The sequence below is a fragment of the Megalops cyprinoides genome, chromosome 10, assembly GCF_013368585.1.
Source record: "Megalops cyprinoides isolate fMegCyp1 chromosome 10, fMegCyp1.pri, whole genome shotgun sequence".
Taxonomy (NCBI): Eukaryota; Metazoa; Chordata; class Actinopteri; order Elopiformes; family Megalopidae; genus Megalops; species Megalops cyprinoides.
The window spans coordinates 16,937,177-16,964,047 of NC_050592.1; the positions used below are offsets into that span (position 1 = coordinate 16,937,177).

The 26,871-nt window shown below is 43.6% G+C and overlaps 1 protein-coding gene across 2 annotated transcripts in view; it reads left to right on the forward strand.

The window, feature by feature from the left end:
- Positions 1–26,871, forward strand: part of creb5b (cAMP responsive element binding protein 5b) — a 58,166-nt gene that overhangs the window by 25,545 nt on the left and 5,750 nt on the right. For both annotated transcript variants that reach the window (XM_036538968.1, XM_036538969.1), the window contains exons 6-8: positions 4,645–4,771; positions 6,906–7,016; positions 25,611–25,943. In XM_036538968.1, the coding sequence (XP_036394861.1) occupies positions 4,645–4,771; positions 6,906–7,016; positions 25,611–25,943 (571 nt within the window). The remainder of the gene's footprint in view (positions 1–4,644; positions 4,772–6,905; positions 7,017–25,610; positions 25,944–26,871) is intronic.

The window sequence follows — 26,871 nt, forward strand, 5'->3', positions numbered from 1 at the left end:
GAAGGGGGGGGAGGGCTTTTCCTGTACATTGCAGCCGATTGGCTGTTGACGACACCATCCTTTCCCTGCTGATTGGCTGAGGCACAGACATTTTTACTGATATGAAATGCGCTCGGGGTGTTTGAAAGGAGAATGAGATCCTTTCAGATTAAATCAATCCCAGGTTCTGGACTCATGGCCATCCAGATTGTGCCTCACGTGGATGGCTGGATCCATTGGAATAATAGAGCAGTGAACTGTAATTTTGATTTGCAGACACTCTGGATTCGAAGGCCAACCTGCTCACATGGACAGATGAGCATCTGGTCATAAGAGCAGAGTAGTGTCAGTTTATTAAGCTATTCCTGACAATTTTTATCTATATTTTTAAGGCTTACTGTAAACGTGAACTTGATGTGTGTACTAGAGAGAAAAGTCAACTGTGAATGAACACCCCACCACCCCCTATGTATTCCAACCCATCTACACCCTGTATCAAATACTGCAACATCCTGAGAAACCTCAATGTCCACACGTATCCTTAGATGCCTAGATGTCACAAAGAAACCAGATAGCCCTAGTTTCAAATAAACCAACATCGAAAGATACCGCAATACACCCAGACTCCCCCAAATCCAAAGAATTCCTCCACCTCCAAAGATGCTCCACGGGCCACAGATACCTGTAACATCCCCAGAATTCCCAATGCCCCATTTCAGGGCCTTCATTCGCCAATAAAAGTCAGGTTCTGTCATGAGCCATTAGAGCTGATTTATTTGATCAGATTCTTATTATTTCCTTCGTCCAAACCCTGTGGCCCTCTCCTCCCTGCTGGTGATTAAAGACAGTAAATCACTGGCAGGTCCTGCGCAGTGTTTACTCAGAGCGGCAGGCAGCTGCAAGCTGTTTGAGCCTGCTGTTTCTCTCTCTGTTTACCTCCGTTCCCATGGCGACTGCACCACCGCGTCTCGCAGTGTCTGGAACTTGGCCCCGGGCTGTTTTGGTTACATTTGAAAGTTTTTAGCTGCTGTGTCTACCAGAGTTAGCGGTGACTTCACCAGCCTGGAGCGAAGCTTGCGTTGTTGGACGAGGGGGGAGTTGGGGGGGGGGGATGTGGGGAGAGGAGAGGGAGGGAGAGAAGCCAAGAGCATTACATCATCTCTGGATGGCAGTCAGAGGGGAAGGATATGAGTCAGTGGGCTGACTGCGCCTGGCTCTCTCTCCTCCCTCCCCTTGGGCCATTGCCAGGCCGTTTGTGTTCGAGCCACAGCACAGGATTGTGGGACCCATCGTTCGGGACGTGGGACGCAGGACCGGGGGTGTGGGTGCAGACATGGCTGCTGGGGAACTTGTGCCGGGGGTCCAGTGCAGGGGCTGGGCGGAGTTTAGGAACAGGGTGCAGTGCTTATTCCCAGACGGGCCAGTTGGAGGACTGGAGGAGTGGGAAGTGTTTTTTTACTTCACAGTTCTGGGTGTCAGTTAGATCAGAAGGGGGGAGGGAATGAAAGAGAGAGAGCGAGAGCGAGAGAGAGAGAGAGGGGCGGAGACCGATGTTGAAGCGGTGATGTCATGCTGGAGCTGCAAGGCGCTCAGTAATGTGAGAGTGCAGGGTCAGGGCTGCAGCGCGTCTACCCACTCCCCTGGGACCTGAGGAGTGGTTATTATCAACCCAGTCACTGGACTTACAGCTCGTAATTATTCCCAGACTGAGCACTGTCCATGAGTGTGTGTGCGCGCGCACACACACACGTGCACACACACACACACACACACACACACACACACACACACATGCACACACCCACACACACACACACACACACACACACACACACACACACACACACACACACATGCACACACCCACACACACACACACACACACACACACACACACACACACACACACACACACACACATGCACACACCCACACACACACACACACACACACACACACACACACACACATACCGAGACACATGTGCACACACACACACACACAGGCATGCACACACACACATACACACACTCAAAACCTTGTGTCAGAGAACGTACAGGCCACATGATTACGGAATTCATTTGTTAAAAGTCATATTTAAAGAGCAGAAATTCCAAGCTGGATTTTGACTCGATTTTTGTGGGGGAACGGGGAAGAGAGAAAGAGGAAAGTTTCTCCCCGAACCCGCCGCCTTTGGCCAGCTCCAGTTGTTGATTTTTCCGCTGGCAGTGCAGGTGAGGTGTGTTGACAGACAGAGGGGACAGGGAACCTGCTCAGCTTCAAAGGCCTCTTTCTTCTCCCCCAGCCAGGGCTAGCCCGCCATTAACTCCCTTTCCTGTCCCGGGTGCATTAATATGCTGTTCTGCTGGATGAGTGACAAGAAATCCCTTTATATCGCCGACAGTGTGTGCACTACACTGGCCATGTGCCCTGAGAGGTGATTAGGCTGTAGTGTGTTTTTCCAGCCTCTCGTGGCTGGAGGACCGGCGCTATGGGGTGTGTTACTCTGCCTGGTCGATGTAACGGGATGAAAGCAGGGTGTGGAGTCATCTGTATGGTTGACACTGAGGGAAGCCTCAGTGGAGCTCAGCTGTTGTGGGTAGCGTGTAGAGTGATAGTGTGTTATCATTAGCAGCACATCGCTACCTCAGTCCATCAAACGAGCTTCACTTCATATAGGAACAGCATTTTATTTTAGAGGAATTGTCACAGAGCTCATTACAAAAAAGTACCTCAAAATTGTAACATATGAAGCATGAAGTGAAATGGAGAAGGAGCAATGATACAAACAGAATCAAGGGGTCAAATTACACAGGGTAATAATATCAAAACAGCACAAGTACTGTACGTGGGCTACCCTGTTGTGTAAACAAAGAGATTTCCTGAAGTGACACTACTGTATAAAATTAAAATAAAAGCAAATGATATGAAAATGCACAATGAATACACAATGTAATAGTAAATGCAAAAAGAGAGTGACATACATACGCATAGGCACACACACACACTCACACACACACACACATACAATACAATTAAAAATGTTCTGTATTTATCCCATGTAGGGGAGTCAGACAAAATTGTTTCTCAAAATGACACAAAAAGGAAAAAGGAAAAAGGAAGGACTATTCCATGACAAACACATTGCGTGTTTCTTGTAATGCGTGTTTTTATTGGCTGTGCAGTTTGTTCCTCTTCTGTCAGATTCACATGTGCGGTCCGCTCCTTGTTGATGTGCGTTTGCTGTCTGAATGCTGCTCATTTGAACAGCCGGTGTCATGTGTGGTGTTGAATTACCCTGATTGTGATAAACTAGCACATTGAACAGAAATGGTACCCAAATTAAAATATGTCAGAGCTGTAATGACTCCTCGTGTTTGTCTGTCATGACTCTGTTTGTGTCTGTAATGACTAGTGTGGCCAGTGATCTGCAGTCCACAGGGTAAATTAAGAAATTCAGGCTAAAATAATACAGGTATTTGTTCAGGTGCAGGGAGCCAGCTGTGCTAGACCCCCTCCTGTCCTGTGTTCTCACGGTTCTACTCAAAACCCCGATATGGTAGGAAGGTTGAATGAACATAATTATTTTGACTTATTAACTCTTGTCAGTTTTGTTTGAGTTTTTATTCAAATCGCGACTTGTTTTTGGGATGAAGATATTTCTAGCTCAGTTCTCCAAATGGAATTGGAAGTATCAAGACTAAATGAATGGCAATATTTTACTTACACTTTGAGATTGACATTGATCAATGTGCCATGCAAAATTGTGTTCATACATCATGTTGAAATGTATTATGTCTATAAATATACAGAACACACACTCTTTTGTAATATTTATTAAGAGATATCATTGGTGTATGAAGTATGTACTATTTTCTTAGCGCTGTGTGAGATGGAAAAGCTCCTGAAAGAGAGTTAACTTGTCTCACAACCCTTTGCTAATGCCAGTGTTGTGGTATTAGGGCTTATCCTGAGAGAGATGAAACTATGCGTTTAAAACCCAGAGGAGATGCTACATGAACTCCCTGGGTCTGGGTGTTTTCCCACTGGGACCTGACTCCCATGAGCAGTTACTCAAACTGCGAGTGGTGTGGTGAGCACAAAAGCCTGGAGCAGGACTGCACAATGTAGAGATTATATCAATCGCATCCCAACCTGGTGTGTAAGCAAGTCTGAACCAAATGCTCAACCTCAGCTCCTTCTCAAATGTGTTTTAACCATAAACAAACTGTATTTGATTAAAGAACAGGAGCAGTAGTATGCTGTAGTTGTTAAGTACCTGGGATTGCAAGCCTATGGCTGCAGGTTTGATTCCGGCTAACTCTCCAGCTTGCCGCTATTACCAACATTTAGGGAACAAATCTTTATGATTCTAAAGTAAGAAGTGCAAGTGCTGCTCTACGTACACAAATATGTGCTTGTTCAACATGACAGGAGCATTTAGCTTTGTCTTGTGAAAATATATAAGATGCCAAATAAAAGTGATGGAGGCAGAAAGGAACTGAGGTCAGTGAATGTGATAAAAAAAAATGCCTTCAGTTTTCTAAAGCCACTGAAGACAAGGTCAGTGCCGAGCGTCAGTAACAGAGTTATTGCTCACTTTCTGTCTCTCTCTCTCTCTCTCTCTTGCTCTCTTTCGCTTTCTCTCCCTCTCTGTGCCTGCAGACCTGTACCGGGATCGCTGTCTTCGTTACTACACCTACGGAACAGACAGAGACAGCCGCTGCCCGCCTCCATGCCAGGCACACTGCCCGACCCCACAATGCCAGGGTCCTCTGCTGTTCTCATGCCCGTGAGTACCCTGATGCTACCCTTTTTGCACTTGCAGCAACCTACCTATCTGTCATAATCCCTCAGTCACCTTTCCTGTGTATTTTCACTCTTACGGTTCTTTATCATTTACTGAAACAGTGAACTACTGAAATGAACAGTAAACAATCACTTCAAGAAGTTCTGTATGTTGCTAATACTGTAAGGTTTCTGCAGTTAAGTTTGTAAGTGTTACTGTATGTAAAGTATGGGTCTGAATCTTAGTTCCAGGAGGGCTGGTGTTTGTGCTGGTTTTTGCTGTAACCAATTAACCAAGATTAATTGGTCCAGTTAGTTAAATGGAAAATGCGTACAAATGTAAGCTGTATTATTTCAACAAAAAAGCCACATTTAAGAAAGGATTGGACTAATTGAAAAATTTGGAGCAGAGACTGGATTTAAAAGGACCTCCAGGAACTGAGTTTGACAGTTATTTACCATTATTTATTATATATATTGAAAAGTGAAAAGGAAGCACTCAAGTTTTTCACTAGAGCCTGAAACTGTCTTCAGATTTTTTGGGAATGAGTCCACTCATGTTATGAACCCCAGGGGTAGTGTTCAGCTGGTCATTCCAAGCACACATCAAGTCAATAGCCCCTATAAGTCTAATTTATGAAAGATTGGTATGTCCCAATACTTTCCCACAGTTTTATTTTTCATAGAACAGCCCTAGGTGCCTTTTAAGCTGGTGGATTGCAATGCATTGTGTAAGAGAGGGTGATAGCAGCACTAAAAAAGCTCCACACACCAGGTCCCTAATGAAGCCACATGTTCTCTCTGTAACACAAGCCAGCCTGTGTTTATTGGGAACATGTTCAGTGTTTATTAAGTTAAGCGCTGACAGTATTTTGCAGAAGACTGACAGTCCAGGAAAGGGGTGCAGGTTCCGACCATATTTTCATACAAAATACACTTAGCGCAATTAAGGGTCTGTGCAGTGTTTTCCCCTCTGGTCTCTATGGACGTGGGACTACAGTAACATGTTTCAGCTGTCCCAGTTGACAGGGTCGATGGGTCTCAGGCCCCTGGAACACTGAGGACCTCTCTCATTGGTCACTTAGCCATGTGCAAGTCACCCTGTATTAGTCACTACACACAGGCAACCTCTGATTCTGAGAAATATGAAAAGACAGATTGTGTTAGCAGCAGGTGATTTGCAGGTGACTCTCAGGTCTTTCACAGTGACCTGGTATTGATATTCAGGTCTATCACACTGAATCTGCAGGGGACATCAGGTCATATTTTCATAGATCGCTTAGAGGACACACATATATGTGTCACAGGTGACACTCAGGTTTCTCACTGTGACCTGAAGATGGTCTTAAACACCTTGCAGTTATGCATAGCATGTACACCAACCAGGAGGTGCTTCCTTTTCACTTTTCACTGCATCTTGTGCACATCACCTCTATGATAGTTGCATACTTCTCATTAAAATTTTATTCCAAATATGAATGGCAGAGGATAATTATGACCAGTCTCCAGTATCTCTCCTATGTTTTAATGATTATAAATGATTTAATATAATGTAATGTCATGTAAAGTCTTGTTTTATTATAATTATTTTATGAGAGGTATGCTGCGGTAATATAAGCAAATAAAAAGGGTGATCCTTATATAAACCTGTTAACCACATTCAGTCAAAAACGGGGTCAGGACACAGGCAGTTAAAAGGTCATTTTTATCTTCTGCTATTTCAAGATCAGGAGCCTGCCCGCCTGCAGATACCATTCTGGTCAGATGGCTTGCAGAAGATATCTATATTGCAGTTAATACCGCAGATCTCAGGCATGGCTAGATAATAACAGGATATAAAGACATGTCACACCAGCCCTCTGGTTTCCTGTTAGTTTCAGTAGGGGCCTGGCCTGCCTCATTCCATACAGGCCAGTGGCCACCAATTGCTTCTCACAGATCATTTCACTTGCTGAACATGAGAATGTAAAAAATGTTATTGTGATTCATAAAAAATGTAATTACCTTTTTTCATATTGATAAGGATGCTAATATTTTTATTGAGCCACTGATAATGTATTAAATGATGTGCCTAAAGTATTGTGCCTTGTCTGTTGCCAGTGAAGCATGTGTAAAAAAGATCATGCTGCTTTCTTCAGATGGAGAGGCAGATGTCCATGGGCTCCAGTATGATGGGCATGCAAGGCCCCGCCCACAGCAGCTCTTGCTCCTCCCCTCACGTTCCCTCCATGCACTCAGAGGCTAAGATGGTGAGTTTCACAAGATATACACATACTCACGCTTGTGCACATATAAAAAACATATGCACATACATGCACATGTACACATGCTAATATACCCATGCATGCACACATTAATGCAAGCATTACGCTCACACTTATGTGTACACAAAGATACACATATGTATGTGCACACACATTATGCAAATATGCACGCGCACACACACACACACACACACACACACACACACACACACACACACACACACACACGTACATACACATGCACTTGTTCGGTTTGTTACAGCACTCTTTTCCACTGGGCAGAGCCAAAAGCCTCAGTGCTCTGAAGTGAAGTAGCTGTGGGCATTTCATCATTGAGTCCTGAATGGAAGCTGAGTCTCAAGCTGCCAGAGCAGCACTGGAGACTCTGGCTTGAATAAAGGGTCCTTTATGTGTCTGGGTAAGGAAGCCTATGGAGAGCCTGATGTATATCTTAATGCATAGAACATGTAATGTGGTTCCTGCAACTTGTTAGTACTTGTATAACACGAGGGGAAAAAACTCCTGATGACCTCATCCCGAACAAAGCAGGCAGTTAGAGCACAGAGACAGGAAAGAGAGCGGAGAGTCCGTGCTGCTAGTACTACTATTTCAGATTATAGCACTGTACAACTGGACGGCTGCGGATTAAACCACTGTACGATTGGCATTTTTAGATTATTGCACTGTAAAATTGGACTGCTGCACATTGATGGCTCTAGATTATACTACTGTACAAGTGTACAAATGCAGATTATGCCACTGTATGATTGTTCGATTTAGATTATACAGCTGTTCAACTAGACTGCCACAGATTAGATTAGTTATGACTCATGATCGTTGGGTGTATAGAGTATCAGACCATGCTGGGACCAAACCTTATTCCAGAATTTCTAAGAAAATGCAAAGTCCTGCTGTGCTAAGTATTAGCAATATTTCTGATATAATCATGTGTTTCCTCCAGTTCTAATTCCTAGATAGTATATGAGCCCCCGGGCAGAACCATGTGTTTTAAGAGAATTACTTTTCTCTTCATTGTGATTTTAGTCTGTAACTTTTGGTCAATAGTGTGCCACGTTACCCTTTATACAAACAGAAATGGGCATGTGTGGAGACCAGGATCTGGTCTTCATGCCATCTGCTCTTTTTCCTTTATAGAAAAGCAAACTTGACGCAAAGCTCTAAGGGACTTTTTGATGTGGGCATACATGTCATTGAGTCACTCTTTAGCTAAAGAAAACAACATAAGCAGCATGATGGACACAGAACCACTAAACCACTAGCGAGCAGCAAAGTCTCCAGCATCGGTGCTCAGATGTCTCTCACATGAATGAGCAAGCGGGAAGATTTAATGTAGGGCACAGTCACATATTCACACCTTACTCCCTACTGACAGACACACAGAGACATGTACGCACTTGTACATATGCATGCACACAAATACACACCAGTTCTGCGTGCTCACATATGTGCGCACCCCCACACACACGCACACACACACACACAAACCCACCCACACACACACACACACACACACACACACACACACACACACACACACACACACACACACACACTCAGACATCACAGTCAATCAGGCGCAGCCATCCTGAGACAGGCTGTCCTATTGAGAGGTCAAAGAGAGCAATTACATGTGATCCCAGTGTGATGGGGCTCTTCCTGCACAGCTGCCGAGTGACATCCAGAGTGTTTCAACTCAGAGTTTTATTTCACAGAAGTGTGGGGTCTGCGCTTCACCACGTTCCCCCTGTCGCGCTCAGCGCACAGTCTGCTCCTTATCTTCCATCCTTTCTGGCAATCTTGCTGTATTTACCACAGCCAGTTAAGATACAAAAGAATATGTTCCACACAGAATGATTCAGCATGTCATTTGTATGAGGGCATTGTAGCAAACAAGTGGGTGGGGGAATCAGGGCAGACCTTTTTGTATTTGGATGCTGGTCTCCACAGACCAGCCACAGGCAGCGACAGGTTCAGACTTCCCAACTCTGCCAAGGTTCTATCTTAGTGATGTCACCTGTTGGTATGTAGCACCAGCTGTGATTGTTACAGTACGATACTAGAGAGATTAAACACCTTGTATTTAGTTCACATGGTCTAAATTTCAGACAGATAACCTTGCTCCCTCTTTCTGTCTTCAGACTACATTGTCATTCAGCTGCACAGGACAGGACAGATCTTCCCTCAGTTTCTGAATTTAACTTATAGCCTTTTGGTTATTTTAGTTATCATTCTGCTTGAAAGCACTGCAGTGACAAGGTCTTCCTGACTGGTAATTGCCATCAGTATGCAGATGACAGCTTTCTTGCTGCCTTACATACCCCTTTGCAATTTCTGCGATGGCCACTGTCATCCATCCTGGGCATGTTCATCAACAGCGAGTGAGACAAGTTCTGCTGGAGGTAGTGGTGACTGTACCCTGGATGCTCATTATGAAGATATCAGTTTTCTCCATTAAGTTTGATAGAACAATGTGTAGTTCATATCACATATTAGTCATTATGTAATTTATGGGCTACAGCAGATGAGCCACATAAGGATTCAAACCCACAATTCTCCAACCCAGAGTCCAATACTCTAATCACTAAACCACAGGAGGTTTCCCTGCTGATGTTTTTTTAGCCCTGAAATTTGGCCTGAAAACAATTGATAACATGTGGTGCTTACCTTGTCTACAATGATAAAATGGCTGTCTCAATATTTCAGAATATGTCTACACATGCAAGTTTTGTTTTGTAGTTCTCTGTCTCTGGACTGATTTTAAGATTCCATAAGTGGCTTCTTTCCTGACTGGCATCAGTTTTTAATTTTTAATGGTGGCATTCATCCCATTCCCATATTTTCTGTAGCATTTCAAGGAATTGCTTTTTTGTTTAATGTGAATATATCAGATCCTTCACAGTTGTACAGAGGAGAAATTGGGATGCATTTAAATTGCTCATTAACCAGAACTCAGTCAGCTAAACCTGGTACTATCTAATTGTTTTGTATTTCAGATGCAAGTTGAGGAAATAAAAAAAAAAACATGTATGACATATACACATTTCCAAATGGAAAAATCACACTGCATAAAACTGGCATTCTTAGGCTGTTTTGTATTGTGGCCAGCAGCACAAATGATAAAACAAACTGCTAATTTTACTCTTGAGTAGCAGGTGAGAGAGGCAGAGAGACAGGGAGGCGGGTGACAGGGGTCATTGTGTGAACGATTGCTGTGGTGAAGGGCAGACTCTGACAGAGGGAGATGACTGCATTCTCGGGGCACTTAACTCTCCCTTGTCTCTCTCCCTCTCAAGATTGATAGTCTTTGTCGTCCTTCTCGTCCCTCTGCCGGTTTCCATGGTAACGTGCACGGGTGGGGAGGACACATTATTAGTTTAATGTTCAGTACCCATCCCTTGGCTCCCGTCCGAACATTTCTTTCTCCTTTTTTGTAGCCTTGTGAACTTATATGTAGATGTATAACAAGATGAGCATTTAGTCCAAAAAAACTCCCATTTCTGATGTTTTCAGTTTATTTGAGGTGTTTTTTTTTGGGTACCCACAGTATTGCCCAGATTTTCCAGTGTCAGTGGCCAGGGTTTTGGTTGGGATGAGAGTGAAATGGCACATGTTTATGTAGCTACAGCCACTGCCTTGTCCATCGTCGGTGGAGAAATGAAAGCCCGAAAAGTTAAACTGTCAGTGCAACACCTGGGCAGCTGGACTATGAGCCTGGCCTCTGCCACAGCCTGAATATCCAGCATTTTGAAAGCTTTTCATCAGCCTATTGTAATGATCGCCACTGCTAAATTTCTGCACTACATTGGGATTGTATTAGAAAATGTACAATAAAATGTTTGTGTAGTTTCTGTTGTGGCTGTACATGTATATACATATATAGTCACAACAGAATCTACACACATATTTTATTTTATATCAATGTACTGATCATTTTTTATGTACTGTATACTAATGGAATCCAAAGATTACAGGAAAAAAATAAAGGCCTTAATTGTCTTATCCATGACAATCTCAGGCCCAGTTTCACAAATGTCAAGCAGCCCTGTAATATCCGCGCCCATCCGAGGTGGATAAATAGCGGGACGCTATCATATAACCACGCGCTGATCAGCCCCATGTGTGCACGGCAGCGTGGCTCAGCTCTGGCCCTAATCGCATTACTCCAAGATGTTGACTTTCTGCAAATGGGAAATCTCCGGACGTAACCCCATACCCCGCCGGGCTCTGGCCTGCACCGGGTGACATGGACGGGACTTTTCATTTTCCATTTTTCACGTTCTCCCCCCACTCACCGCCCCTGAGTTTCCTTGGAGAAGCGAAACATGAAAAGACGGGTTGTGTTTTTCCTCAGCCCGGCTTCCTGTGCCGGTCGTGCTGTACAGTCGGAGTCAGGACAGGTCGCCACTGAAGTTAACCCTTTCACTCCAGCCGGGAGCCTGTTGGGGAGCATATGTATACAGCGCACTAATGAACAGTGATTGATTTTGTGGAGATGGTCCTGCTATAAGTGCTGTATCTGATGTAAATAGTTAATGAGCAGCGCAGTTGCCTTGTCCCCTGTGGCAGCTGCTATCAAAGTATCTCTCAAGAACATTTGTCATCAGAGGATGCTTTGCAACCCAAACCATTACTGTGGTCCTAGCTGACTGGCTCTCTACTCCTTGTGGCCCTCGTGCAGGACTCAGAATTGCATGTGAGTTGATGGGAGGGTGCGTTGTCATGGAGTTGTGTGTGGGATGTAGGGAGTGGTGTGCTGTTACATGCGGGTGATAGCGTATAGTTCGATTGTAGTGTTTATGCTGGTATAGGGTGTAGTATGTCATTATGTAAGGACAACTCGGTTGTGTTTACTGTTGTACTTATAGGATGTGTGTTATTGAGAGTCAGAGGTGGAAGGCTGTGTGTTTTTTATTTTTATACGTGGGGATAGAGTGTTGTTTGTTGTTTTGTTTTGGAGCTAGGAGCTGTGTGTGTCATATGTTGTTGCATGTGATAGATTGAATACTGTGTGTTGGTTTCTCCTGGGGTTAGGGAGTTTTGTGTCATGGTGTGGAGGAGTGTGTTTGGAGCCATTGCATACATGATAGAGGATATTTTGTGGTGTTATGTGTTGGAAAGAGAGTGTTGTATGTTTTGTGAGAGTGTTGAGTGTTAGGGAGTGAGCATTGTTTGATGTGTGTTTTGTTGTATGGGGGATAAGGACAAAAGGAGTGTGTTTTTAGGTTGTGGAGTGTATTATTGGGTGTTTTGTTGGGGTGATGAAGTTGAGTGCTGTTTTTGTGTTGGGATGAGAGTGTGTGTATCATTGTGTTGTTTTGTGCTGGGGTGAAGGAGTTGTGTGCATTATTGTGTCGTTTTGTGCTGGGGTGAGGGAGTTGTGTGCATTATTGTGTTGTTTTGTGCTGGGGTGAGGGAGTTGTGTGTATCGTCGTGTTGTTGTATGCTGGGGTGAGGGAGTAGGCTTTCTCTCCCAGGGCGAGGGCAATGGTGTAGCGCGTGTGCCAAGTTCCACACAGCTCTGAGCATTACATCACAAAGGAAGCCGTGCTCTCCCCAGCTCTCTCTGGGCGCTCATATTCAGAGCCCAGTCCTATGAGTGCGTCACTCTCTCACCCGTACCTCACAGCACAAACATGTGGCGTACACACGCAGTGAGCCCGTGACAATCCAAACAAGCCTCTGTGTGTGTGTGTATGTGTGTGTGTGTGTGTGTGTGTGTGTTACACAGAGTATACCTGAGTCTCTGCTGGCCCATCACTGAGCATTTGTAGTCCTGGAAAGTTTCAGATAACAGCTATTTTTTTCCACCGTTTGATTCCATTCCTTTCTTTTGCACGATGAAAGACTTTCACTTTGATTCTGAAGTGAGGGAACCCCAATCTCTCTTTCCTATCAAATCCAAGAAGATACCACCTCATGGGCCAACTTAAGGATGGAAATCTGAGCAGGTAGAATTTCAAAGGCTTTCCATCTTCAAAGTGTCTGGCTGCTTGTGATATGTTTTAGGAGAGAGCGTTATCAGTGTTTTTGTTTGGCGTTTGGTGGTTTGGTCATTACTCCAAATGAGGTTTAAATGAGCCTGTATCGACGCTCGTGTGAACCTGTATGTATGAGAATGTGTTATTTGTTATCTGGGTAATTATCTATTGTTTACATTGTTACTAGGGACAATGAACGTGTCGCTAAGCGTCAGAGTAGGTGCTGAGTTTTTTATGAGGTAAACAATAGTATATGTTCCTACACTGCCGCTCCACTGGCTCTTGCGCTGGCACAGTTCGACTGAATGACATAATTCTTGGCACGCTGTAAATGTACTCCTTTTTACTTGAGGATGAAAAAAGAAACAATTCTGAAAGCAACATTTGACAGTGTTACTCACCATCAAAGCAAGATAAAGTAAGATAAAGTGAACCTATGAAAAGAAGAAGAGCACATCTTCACGCCTCTGCACTTTTTTCTGAATAAATACTGAATTTTAGAAAATAATAACTGGCTTTTGAACACCTACATGTGCCTCTATGTTCAAGAAAAATAAATAGAATAAAATAAAAATAAAGCTTTTGCGATTTAGAGTAGTTTGAATAATTGAACCTACTTGAAGCATAACTCTTAGAAAGTACACCTTAGTCCCTAAAGTGGATTAATACATTTTACTGTAGTAATTATTTGAACCATCTTTGAAAAATTGATGAGATGTTTATCAAAATTTGAAGATTCAGCATTCTGCATTCATTTGTTTGTCCCTGGGTAAATGTAACCAATGGTGCAGTGTAGATATTTGAAGAAGTAATCATCCTGGCATGAATGAAATCTGCACTTGTGTAGGAAGTGGTACTGTTTTTACTGTTGTTGAAGGTGTAAATTCTTGTGGTTAGGTTCCCTTTATTTCCCACCTGCATACTTACATAGGAGTGACTCAGATTAAATGTGGAGGAGCAGCTCTTATTAATGGGCTCTAAATGCAGCTTTTGTAAGCAAGTTTCCACAACATGTGTATGAATGGTGGCATTGTCGGCGGGTGATGTCATTGGAGAAGGACGGTGAGCTCAGAGCGCAGCTGAATCTGAAGGCTGCAGTGCAAGATTCCACCAGCCGTCGAGATGTTGCCTTAAAACTCCAGAGAGGGTTAAGGGCACAGAGTCCTCCGGTGCATCAGAGTTAAAGAGTCAGTCACTCTTTCACATAATAGAAGGTTAAAAGGGAGTTAACATGGTAGTACAAGACTTACACAGCAGGGTATAAAACAGACAATTTCGATTTCTTAGAGGTTACGGAGACATTAGTATGCTTTGCACCTCTGGGGTACTGGGGACATATGACCTTTCCTCCTGAACAGCCCCAACAAGGAGGAGTCACAGATCTGAGAGATCAACATAAGGTACTGGACTGACTTTTTTCTTTGCTTTTTTTTTCAATTTCAGGTCAATTATACCCATGTTCAGATTTTCCACTGCAGTGAGATTCACTCCAATAAAGTGAATCTGACTGTCTTTTATGAGAGGTGTGATTGACCTCAGTATGCTCCCCTTTGTCTCATGCAGACATACTGTAATGCCGGCAGAAACATTTATTGTGACTCTAAATCTAAACGAAACACAGATTGTGTTGCATAGTTATACATAAAACCATATATCAGGTCTTCCAGCCACTTTGGAATTTGCTGCCAAAGGTAGCAACACTGACCAAAATAGCCCTATTTCTGTATTTGTGCCAGTTAAGCTTAAAAGCCCATTACCATGGTACTGCCATTTAAATGTTACTCCTGGGTATGTCTAGCCTTAAGCAGATGGAAAGTGAACAGCATTTGATTGCCTAGTGTAACTAACTATGATTTCTATGGCTTTGATAGTACATTTTCAAGTTAGGTGAGCATTTGAAGTAACATTACATGAAACAATTATACATAAATGAATTTTAAAAAGGGTCTTGTTGATGTCCACTCTCAAGTGAATGGCTAGCATTGCCAGTGTAAAGGAGCACAAAAAGCAATTGCATCACAGTGCCCTGTGGTACTCCTTTATTGTAAGATCGTCATTATTACTGGTGTGGCATGATTTAGAGTAAGCTTTGTCATTTACTTGCTCAGTACCATTGAATTAAACTGTGAGATTCTTTTGTTTCCATGATACCATTCTCACTTCTATCCATGCTAAAATGATGAAAAATCTTAATGGGTAGCTTGTTTTTAAAGTGATGGAAAATAATGACTTTGTCAAGAATATTGCACAGAGCTTTATTGCATACATGTATAGTGTAGCTATTAGGAAGCTTTCTTGTTTCAAGTTTTAAACACATTCCACTGTGATTGAGACTGGCATACATCAAGGTAGACATCTGAATTTGTTTTAAAATGGATCTGTCATAATTCTTGCTGAAAAGGACAATGTAGAGGAGATAGACATTTATGTCAGTGGTTCACATGGCTGAATTAGGAAGGTTGGGTTTGCTTTTCGTGTGGAGGGCTGGCTCTGTCTATACTCTGTAGCAGAGTGGAAAGACTCCAGAGCTCGTGGAGCATGTGTTTGTCTTTGGATTAGACCCTGTTTTTGTAGCTGTAGTGATGAAGGCGTGTGCATTGATGCTATTTGGTTATGGTTCACGGACTGACAAAGGATAGGGTCTCTGGAAGTCCAGACTTGGGTAAACCGGTGGGGATTATCAGATGACACAGTCTGTCCAACCACAGCTTGCCCCGGAACTTCACCCTTGATGGATCAGTAGACATCCACATGGGTCGTTAACTCAGAACATGGACTTTAGTACAACTACGGTCTGAAACCTCTTGTACTGAGACCACCTCAGCAAAGAGGTCCTGACCCTTGGGCTCACCAGCTTAGTGTGCGTGGAAGCTCAACTTCTTAACAACATCGTAGCAGCATTTTAGCTTCTTACCTCTATGTTAATTACATCTCAGCAACAGGTTAATTCTGACTCAATTTCTATAGCTGTAAGTAATGCATTGACAACCTCACATCTCAACAAATGTTCTTAGATATTGTAGCAGTATCTGTATCACTTCCCTGGTTCTCGTGTTAAGGCTTTTCAATTTATTGTAAACAGCACGCTAACATCTTAACATTGCAATGCTGTAACAAGATGTAGACAGTGTGTCCTCTTGACATTTCAACAGTATCTCATCCTGTAAATTCATTCATGTCATCCTACATTGTCATTCTTAGCCCTGTTCATTTTACTGTAATTTTAGTATCAATGAAAATCACATTCTGAGTACATTAAGTTTACAATTATTATACAATGTAATACTTGGTAATATGGATGTATGGAGGACAAAGCTGTAATGTAATTCAATACAGAGGGTAATGATCACCAACAAAATGAAGTCTGCCCTGAATGAAGCCAGAATTTGGTGGCAAAAGAAATACAGCCCCACCCCCTCTTAAACCTTCAGATACTGTAACTGCCAGACAGTCTGTGAAAGTGTTGTATTATTCAAGGAACACCTGAAACTAAATCTCACAAACCTGGAGGCTGTTGCAAGTACAGGGAACACAGAATAATCCAACTCTGTGTATTTTGGTGGATCAGAGGGTTTTTCAAACCCAATGTTAGCAGCCTATAAGGTCATCTGTAGATCAACTTTAAAATCAGCATAAGCAATACACTTGCATCTCCTGTCCCAGTGTTGGGCCAGGAGAGAAAATAGTTCAGTGGCATCAACAGATTTGATGGACTAACTCTTTTGATTTCCTTTCTTTACAAACTTAGCTTACCAAGTGAAAGACACACAAGTTAAACAGCCTCAGGTAAAGTGTAATCATGGGATAGCGAGGCCTCATGAACCCTGTAATCCATGAGTGTAACAGGGATGAGTTAGGCCTGCCAAGTGCTGCAGCAAAAGAGGTGGAGTACTCCCAGGACGTCTTTGCGTGCGAATGCTGGTGTGGCTCTGCTGATCAGAACCATAGAGCCCAGTCCGGCAGAATCGGGCAGGTCAAATCCCAGAACCGTCGTTCCTATGGAGAAACAGTGCAGCTATAGAACATGTACAGAACTCTCCCATAAGAAATCAATTTTACAGCCGTCCGCCCTGGGAGGAAGGGGGGGGGGGTGTGTGCAGGGGAAAGGGGGGTTGGGCTGGCTGGCAGGGCTTACTGCCTCTCAGGGCGACGGGGAGATCTAATAAAGTGAGCTAATGGTGGATGTGGAGTTTCGGGGCGTGTGGAGTAGGCACCGCTGTGATGGGAAGGGAGGAGGGCAAGTGAGACCCTCTCAGAGTGTGGCAGGGGGGCTAATGAGGACCCCCCACCCCACCCCCACTCCACCCTCCGCAGCAGATAGTATCCCACTCTGAGGGGACGGGGGCCCACAAGCAGCACTGCCAGGAAAGTTTACTGCCTCAATTTATTTGGCAATTACAAACTCCATGTAGGCACGATCACGCACGCGCACACATGCAAAACATGCCACAGAGGCTGCAGTGTCAGTCAGGGACTCACAAAGTTCCCAGCACTAAATAATTCCACAGGAACAGAGCTGAGTTTTAATTCCACTTGATTCCTAGGGGAGCGTTCTGTCACCAGCATGAGACCAGGCACCAGCCTCTCTGTTCCTTATTCTTTTAGTTTCTCCAAAAAATTGTGGAAATACGAATTTGAGGACAGAAAGGTAAATGTAAGTAATGACCTGCTGTACAGTACAATCTAGTCTATGATAGGAGACCGCTGTTCGGCTGGTGTTGGAGTTAATGGGATCAGCATCTCAGGGGAGTGTCTTTATGTGTGTGTGTGTGTGTGTGGGTGTGTGTGTGTGAGAGGGGGGATGCAAAAGTAAATATATTCTCTAATGCATTTCAACAAAGAAAATCTTTGTGACAACAGCTTGTTTAAATCACTTTTAACATACTCCTTTGATCGGGAATGATTCTGTCCTCACATACAGAACTACTAACATAATACAACAACATTATATCACTGAAAAAGAAAGAAATGTGGCTACACCACCATTTACAATCACTAGGAAATGCTGTAATCTCATATAACACAATCATTCAGAATCAAACGGTGAGCTGGGAGGAAAGGCTTGGCAGTGCCTGAAAATGAGTGGTTATTAAAGGTCAGTAATAACGTGGCTTAGGACGTTGGGTCAGTACTCATTGCTAGACTTGTGGGGCTCTAAGCTGATCATTATCTATGTGTAGTCTCTTACAGATGCACATAGTACATTTAACTTACATTGACACTGGCCTTAAACGTTTCGATCCTGCGTTGGTGTCTGGCAGAACTCTGGTTACATCGTGGACTCATGTTTAATGAGTGCGACTCCTTCTGAGGAGACCATATGTGTCGGGGAGAGCAGGTCGCACAGACATTGTCAGGAGGCAGACTTTCCTGACCAAGGTGCTGCGGTCTGCATGCAGAGTGCTGACGTCACTGGCTAACACCTGCACCGGCCTAATGATTGTTTTCCATACCATTGGCAGTGCAATTAGAGAAAGGTGTGTGTTATTAGAGGTTAGAGCAGGTGGGGGCTCAGACCCCATGATGAGCGCGGTCCCGTGAACGCACACGTCTGTCTGGAAACCTGTCATTGTCGGGGGGCTGGAGGTGTTGTGTAAATACAGCGGAGCGAGTCTCGGAGAATCTGGTCGTCAGTCCGAAAAGCGCTTTACGTCACTGTGGTTCCAGCCTGGAGCAAATAAGATGGGTTGGTGCAGAGCTGGAATGAGGGGTTGGTCTGTGTCGGATGGCACCTTTCAGGGTGGTGAGGAGTGCTCCTCCTGCAAATTTTCCCTTCAGGCCTGACACCTGAAGCCTTGTGAAGGTGAGGCTGCTTCTCCATCTCTCTCTCTCTTTCTCTTTCATCTGAGGTTTTAGATATCGCACTTTGGTTTTCAGCTTTGATGACTAGTTTAACTTTGACGAAAAGTTGTGTTTTTCATCCAAGGATAATATATTGTATTTTAAAAGTCAAAACACTGTTTAAGAGAAAGTAGCTGTATATTTATTTTGAAATGGTCACAACTGTAATTGCCTGTTTTAACAACATGCACGTCAAGACCTGCTACAGTTTAAAGAGCTAAAAAGCAATCCGATGTATTGTAATAAAATGTATGAGACAGCGTATCGTGCTTATCATAATTGCGAATAAGATATGAATTTACTCTTCAGTATAACTCAGAGAGGGAGCTGCCTTTGTGGTTTTGGCATGGAAAGATGATTTTAGTTACAGCACTTTGTTACTGTTTGTACACTTATCCTTTCTAATCTCCAATGTGCAGTGGCCAGTTTGATGTCATAGCAGAAATTTGTCCCAAAGTCAATGGGTCGATGTTGGCGTGGATATTTAGTGCCCATGAATGAATGGCAGATTCAAACCCATGTGTCTGAAGTTTCAAGGGGGAAGTGCCATCATCTTTATTATTGTGCTGCCCAATATACAGAATGTATTTATATATTTATCTATTGATATTTGACAATGTAACTCAACAAAAAAATGTCCACTCGTTGACACTGGAGTGAATGTCTCTTGTTCACGTCTGTGATACTTGGTTGCTGTTATTATGCTGGGTTCTTTTCTGTATGGTGTTATCCAGTTTGCTTTGGGGTAAGTGTTAGGTTATGGACCTGAGTATGTGAGCCACTGCCTGGGATCACCTGGACTTTGACTGTGTGGAAGAAACACTGCAGGCATATTTCTCTGAAAGCCTCCTAGATGTTGCGTAGCTGCTATGTCCGGTGGTGTAGTTGAATGTGTAACTTCACTGTCTGGATATGTAGCTGAAGGGCATATAACCTTAAAGTGTGTGTTGTTTAGGCACATGTTGTGTAATTTTTTCCATGGTTGTTTAGCTGCATGGTGTGTTACATTAATCTGTTGGTTCTGTAGATGTAAGTTGTGCAACTTGGCCTTTTCATCGAGCAGTTGTCTAACTTTACCATGTCGGTCCTGTCTTGGCATCGTGTTTGACTTCACTCTCTCCCTGTGTGTTGTGTGACTTTGCTCTCAAGTAATAGTACATTGTGTGACTATAGTCTCTTGGGTTGTGTAGCTGTGTAACCTCTGGCATTCTGACCTGCTGTGACTCACTGGGGCCTCTGCTGATAAATAAGCCGGAGTAATTGAATTAATAAACAGATAGCACTGTCTCTGCCAGCTGGAAGACTATCAAAATGTGTGATAAATGAATACCCTCTGGGCTGACTTTGTAAAGGGGAGGGACTTGGTGCGATTTCCTCCCCCCCACTCCCCTCCCCGTGCCCCACCCACTGTCTGGCAGCACTCCAAGCAGACCCAGCTCCAGACACCCTGCTCACCCACACTTGGAACACGTTATTTAGCTTCCCAGACAACGGGGGGGGGGGGGGAGGGGGAGGTTTGCTGCTGCTGCTGCAGCAAGTGATTGGCCCTTTCTCAGGGGTGGACCTCACATCGATGTGCTGATTGACAAGTTGACAGCTCGGAAGAAGGTGCCACTGCAGCCTACATTGTCTAATCCTCGGATGTACGCTTAAAAGAAAGCTAAGTTCAGCAAGTGAGGATGATTACTGCCTGCAGCTGGAAGCGGCTGCGTTTAGAAATGGTTTTGGGCTTGCCGAGAGGGAATTTTAAAAATAGAAATGAATTTAAATTGGCATTTGACTATTAAAATAACATTTTCATAGGAAAGAGTTGTCTTAAGATCCCACTGAGCTAAATGCAATTAATTATTTTTCATTTGATTAAAGTGAACTGGATGGATTACTTCATTCACATGAATATGAATGCATACCAATGCCATTGCTTAATACAATTCACTATTTCAAATGTGTTCTGTCCATTGAGTCAGTTCTCAATCCATCTATCTTGTGATTTCACTACTGTGGTGATATTACACTGTTTATTGGCTTATTAGACATCATTATCCAGAGTGACATACTGTACATGCTTAACATATTTGTGATCTTTTTATCCATCTATACAGCTGGGCATTTACTGAAGCAATTTCGGTTAAGCACCTTGCTTAGACATACAAGGGGCATTGCTCCAGCTGAACTGAACCCGCAACCTTCAGATTACAAACCAAAACCTTGAAACACCACTAACATTATTATTTCATACTGCATGCTTGAGTTGTCCACAGTTTAGCTGTGTTATTGTGTCTCCTGCTAGTAATGCTGTACTGCTCTTTTTCTGCCCTGTTAAACCTCATATCTGTGACAGGGTTACCTTTGGGAAGGTGGGCTTTCCAAACACATGAAGGGGATAATGTTACCAAACAGTGATGGGAGTTCCTCAGGCTACACTGTAGAGTAAGGATTGATAAGATCATTTTGTTCCTCAAACATCTCTCCTCTACACAAACAGAGGTCTGAATGGGTTTAGGCATCTGAACATTCTAAACATAAAGCCAAGTGGTAGCCTGGAATAGAAAATGAACATGGAGAAGGGCATTGCAACAAAGCACAGGTGTGACAAGAACTGTTGCATTAATCGTCAACATGATTTTGATCTTCGGATCACATCTTCCACTGCTTTAGATATTTCTATGCATCCCTTCATTATTGCTACACAACACCACACAACTTGATCCTTTACCATACCATACTATACATGGTTGTACTGTACTATTCTGTATGATTTGGCCAATGTACTCTTGGATTATTGTACTGATTGACATTGCTGTAATTTTACTAGACAAAACTTGCACTTTCATGTTAAGAGGGCCACCAGTCTCACAGTGTAGTCCCGCCTGCCTCTATGTTTGTAGGATATAAAGCCTTGTGCTGACTATATATTAAAGTCTTAATATTTGTGGACAGACATGCCACCCATCTCCTTTATGACTTTCACCAAGGTTCTAGTTTAAATGTTAATTAGTGTTAAGTCTTTCAATTGTCTGTCACATAGCAGTTCTGTTCCTGGCTTTGTACAGGACCAGGGCACATGTTATGATACACCAAGGGCCAGATCACCTGTGAATGCTGGGTGTCATGGTCTTTGTAGTTCTTAGCTGTGGTCAGAGCTACAGTGCTATAGCATGCTGAAGCTGTGGTATGGCAAGGTGGGTGATGCTCAGGCAGTACACTGTAGTTTTGTGTGTGTATAGGGAGGGTGGTTTCTCTGGATAGAGGGAGAGGGGAGAGGGGCGGGGAGGGGGGGATGATGTCTTTCACTGGTCTGGACCCAGGACTCGTATCCCAGCCAGCTGGCTGTCTCTCCCACTGGGAATCATGAATGTGCAGCTTGTTAAAGATATGGAGCCCTGGACACGGGCTAGACTGACTGACAGCATCTGGAGCAGGGGGGGAGGGGAGGAAGGGGGTGGGAGAGAGCAAGGAAAGAGAGCAGAGAGGGGGAGTGAGAGGGAGAGAGAGGGAGACAAAGAAATCATTGAAATAGATTCATAATTGTCACATTTCTTTCTTGTCAGAATTTTTAAAAAAATCTTACTTCTTTTGCATGAGCAGCTGCAGAAACACTATATTATTTTTCTGTATTGAGCCTTATTTACGGTATTTTTTAGGTTTTGATTCCCATCTTCATGTTTTCCAGTGGAAGCTACTCTGACCCATGCCAAGTCACCATGTGTTTTGCTCATGGTTTTCACTGCATACTCTTCAAAAGCTAACTTTAAACTACTGTCAATAGCAAGTCTAACACCACTCCATGCAGGACAATAATTAAATCTCATTCTTTTACATGACTTCATGCCATCAATATATTGCCCTAATAATTATCTGGTTCACTTTCATAAGTGAGATTATGGTTTTGCACAGGAGATTTGATGTATTATTTCATTGCACAGTATTATCAAAGGCTTCAAGCTGAAACAACATTGATGAAATGATGAGACCATAACAAGTATTTTAGGTGAAAATACACCATAAACCATTGCATATTAGCCTTTATTGAGACAAAAATAATTATAGTAAAAAATTATGTTGCGTTATAGGAATACCCTATATAGCATTAGTATATATGACTAATAAAGACACATCAGTGGTCTTTAAGAAATTCTTTGTTTATCGAGATAAATCACTTTCAAAACCTTTAAATAATACACTTATTGAACCAATGTATTGATCATGGTAGCCATACTAAAATGATCATAAATTAATGGTAATCTGTATCTTCACCTAGTGTCAACTCTACGTATTGCTATAAAACTATGTATGTTACCTGAATAGCACTTTTCAAATGTAAGTGTAAAATTCAAGATTCGGGTGTGCCAAAATTATTAAACCTTGAACTTGCAGCTTTGTCATTGAGCGTATGGTCTGTTCGGGAGCACTTTCCTTCGCAGTTGTATGACAAACCCTCCAGAACCCACTGTGGATCGCTAGGGTTTTATTTAAAAAGGGGGGGAGGGGTTATATAGGCACTTGTATGTAGAGACTGTTCCAGACAGGCTGTACCTCATTTTCCATCCTGAACGGGCTCTCCGGGGCGCGGCTGGGAGAGTTGCCCACGGGCCAGGAATAGGACTCTGTTCACTATGCCAGCCAGGCTTTGTTCACAGCCTACGCGTTGGGCTCAGTGTCGGCCCGGGCGAAGGGCCTGCGCAGCTGAGAGCTGCGGCCGACCTCGGCTCCGGGTGAGGGTACACAGCGTTAAACTGTCATACTCTCACGACCAAACCCTGAACTGATTAGGGGAGAGACAGGCTCCTAGCTCTCTCTCTCTCTCTGTCTCTCTCTCTGTGTCTCTCTCTCTATCTGAAGCAGCGCCCACAACGCCACCCTCAGGCACTCATTGCACTGTGAGGGGAGACAGGGCACTGCTCATGTAAAAGATGAACCAAGCAATATGATACTTGCAGACTTGGTCTTTTTGTGCTCTTTTGAAGTACTGTGTAATGGCTATGTAAGTGAACATTGTTTCAAACCTTTTCCATAACAGAGTAGGGTTTGGTTTGTGGTAAGGTGGGGGCTGGTGATGGTGGGGGTAGATCTGGGGTTAGGCTTCAGGCCTTGCAATGATGTACTTCACTCAGACACATGTCTAAATGGAGCACAACGTGGTGAAACACTGTTGCCTCTCAGTCAGGTGTGTTTGCCGAAAATGTTTTTTGTAGCATTCTAACAGAATTACTGGCATTGGATAAACTACCTTGTGTCTGATCCCTTGTATCAAGTTACTCTGTGGGAAACAATTCTACACATTCTTGATTCAATTAGTGTAATTCATTAATGATTGTCATCACAGTAACCCACACTCAGATGGGTACTTGTACTATCATTATCACTTTCAACTGGTTGCTAAAAGTGCTCAGAGTGTTTAATAATTACCACAGTATGTCCAGATATGTTGTTGAGTCTGGGCACAATTATAATTAGTTTTGTCTGATAGGATGCCATTTTACCAGACCATGACACCATGTTCTCTGTAGACTCCATTTGTTTTTTCATGTTGCTTAATGGTTTGAGACTTTCAACAATTTATTAATGTTGTTTTTTCACTATTCATGTACTCCTTGAAGAAAACTTACATCTATATGTAGGACTGTAGAAAAACACTATTATACTATAAAAACAATATTGTACTATACTACTACTTTATTTTTTTAATTTTAAGAAAGCAAGGTTTCCCCCTAGACACCACATTCATCTTTTCATGTAAGTGTGACAATCTGAGCAAAAAAAGAGAAAAGAAATGCCAGTTCAGATTTTTCTTGGCTGGTAAGGGAGAGGCATCCTTCTTAATTAGAGTGTCCTCAGTGCCACACTGGCAGCGCTCTGACAGTGTCCAGCAACCACATTTCACATCTGAAACGTCTTCTTCCCCAGTGTTATTTTTGCTGCATTAAAAAGCAAACAAAGTTATTAAGCTGGGGCAGACGTCGGTTTTTATTTAGTCTAAGATCGAAGCAGTACTTAGGGCAGTTTTCCACAGATCAAAACTGCGGCCAAAGTTTTGGCTCTTGTGAGTTTGTGTTTTTCTTTGCCCCCCCCCCCCAATCCCTTGAAGATGCCCAGAGAGGGAGATCCAGGAGTAGGGTAGTCTTGGGGGTGGGGTTGTTGAAGAGGAGGGAAACAGGCTCACCTTGTGTCAGCTCCTCTCATCTTGCACATCCCAGCCATCCAGAAACACTCACTCACCAGCTCTAAGTAGACCACACAGTTAAACAAACAGGCCCCGCTGCAGAGCAAACACAGATCCATCCCAGACTGGGGCGGCCAGGCGCAGAGGGTGTCACAGCCGTGAACAGGGGCTCTCCGCCTGGGAACGGATCCAGGCAGACCTGTAGAAGGGGTTGGCAGTCGAAAGGTTTACAGTGAGGCATATGATTGTGGAGGGAAAGAGTGTGTGGGAGTATATATGTGTGTATGTGTGTGTGTGTGTGTGTGTGTGTGTGTGTGTCTGTGTGTGTGAGTTTGAAGTGTGGATAACTCACTGGACCCTATATGTTCTCTACATTATAGTGTGATTGTTTCAGTGAATGCAAAAGGGAGTCTGAAAAAAGTACTAATGTTCTCTCACTTTTATGACAGTTGCACCTGTGGCCATGAGGCCCACTGATTCCAACAGTGAGAGAGGGAGAGAGAGAGAGAGAGAAAGATGAGAATTGTGTGTCTGTAAAATGCAGTCCAGCCATTGATGGTAATTTTCTCTCCCCAGAGGCTAAAGGCCGCTCTCACGCACCACCCAGGAGCCATCGCCAACGGCAACATGAATACCATGGGACACATGATGGAGATGATGTCGTCGCGGCAGGAGCAGGCAGGGCACCACCACCTGCACTCGCACCCGCACCAGCACCTTCAGGGCCCGCCCCACGGCTACCAGCACCACGCCCACCACCACCACAGCCACGCCCAGGCCCACGCACAGGGCGGGCACCACCATCCACAGGGACACGCCCACCACCACTCGCACCCGCCCCACCTGCACCCCGGCCACGCCCACCAGACCTCACCGCACCCACCGCTTCACGCGGGAGCCCCCTCACAGGTACCCACCAATTCTTCTCACAACACTATCACGCTTCCGCACTCTGTGATGCAAATGGACATGTGAATAGATCCGTTTACCTGAGTGCAAACTGGACCAAAATGCTGATTCCAGAGCATTTTCATTTACATTTACATTTATTTATTTGGCAGACACTTTTATCCAAAGAGACTTACAAGTGAGGCAGGGTATATCACAAGCAAAAAGCCACATAAGGAGTCAACAAAATTAGAAGTGCAGCATGACCAAGTTTCAATAGTTGGCCAGATAAGGTACAAGCTAGCTGGTAGAGATAAAAATGCATGAAACCATAGAGTAATTTTTTTTGGAAAACAGAGTTTGTGATATAAGAAATTGCCTTAGGTGGTAGTGTTTTAGGTGTTCAGGTGAGTGCGGAAGAGCCGTTTCTTCAGGTTTTTTCTTGAATAATTGATTCCTGTAATCAGACCTATATAATTCACTGCTATAAAGACCTATTTTGAGACACACACCCTTACATCGTGTGTTTTCAAGACTGCATGTCAATGAGACTAAGACCAGGACCAAATAAATAAATCGAGATACAGCAACATGTACCAAACAAATTTTTTCAAAACTAAGAGCAGCATTACCAATAGGTGGCCTCAAAACCAAGACCAAGCCACGATCTGGAGACTCAGTTGCTGACATGTTAACTCAAGTTTGCTTAATCTGCTCACCCACTAAGCAAATATGTTTTTGCCAAGTGTATGTCAGGTTTTTGTGTTTGGAGTTCTTACAGTTTTAGTAACATATGGTTTCACTGTAGGTCTATAAGTGGAAGTAGGCAGTGGAAAACTGTGTCTTGACACCTCTTTAACAAGGTAGAGCAGTCGGTAAATCAGTCGACTGACACTCTCCTGCTGCCCTCGTAGCCCATGAGTGCAGGGCACATTATTACATGGGTATG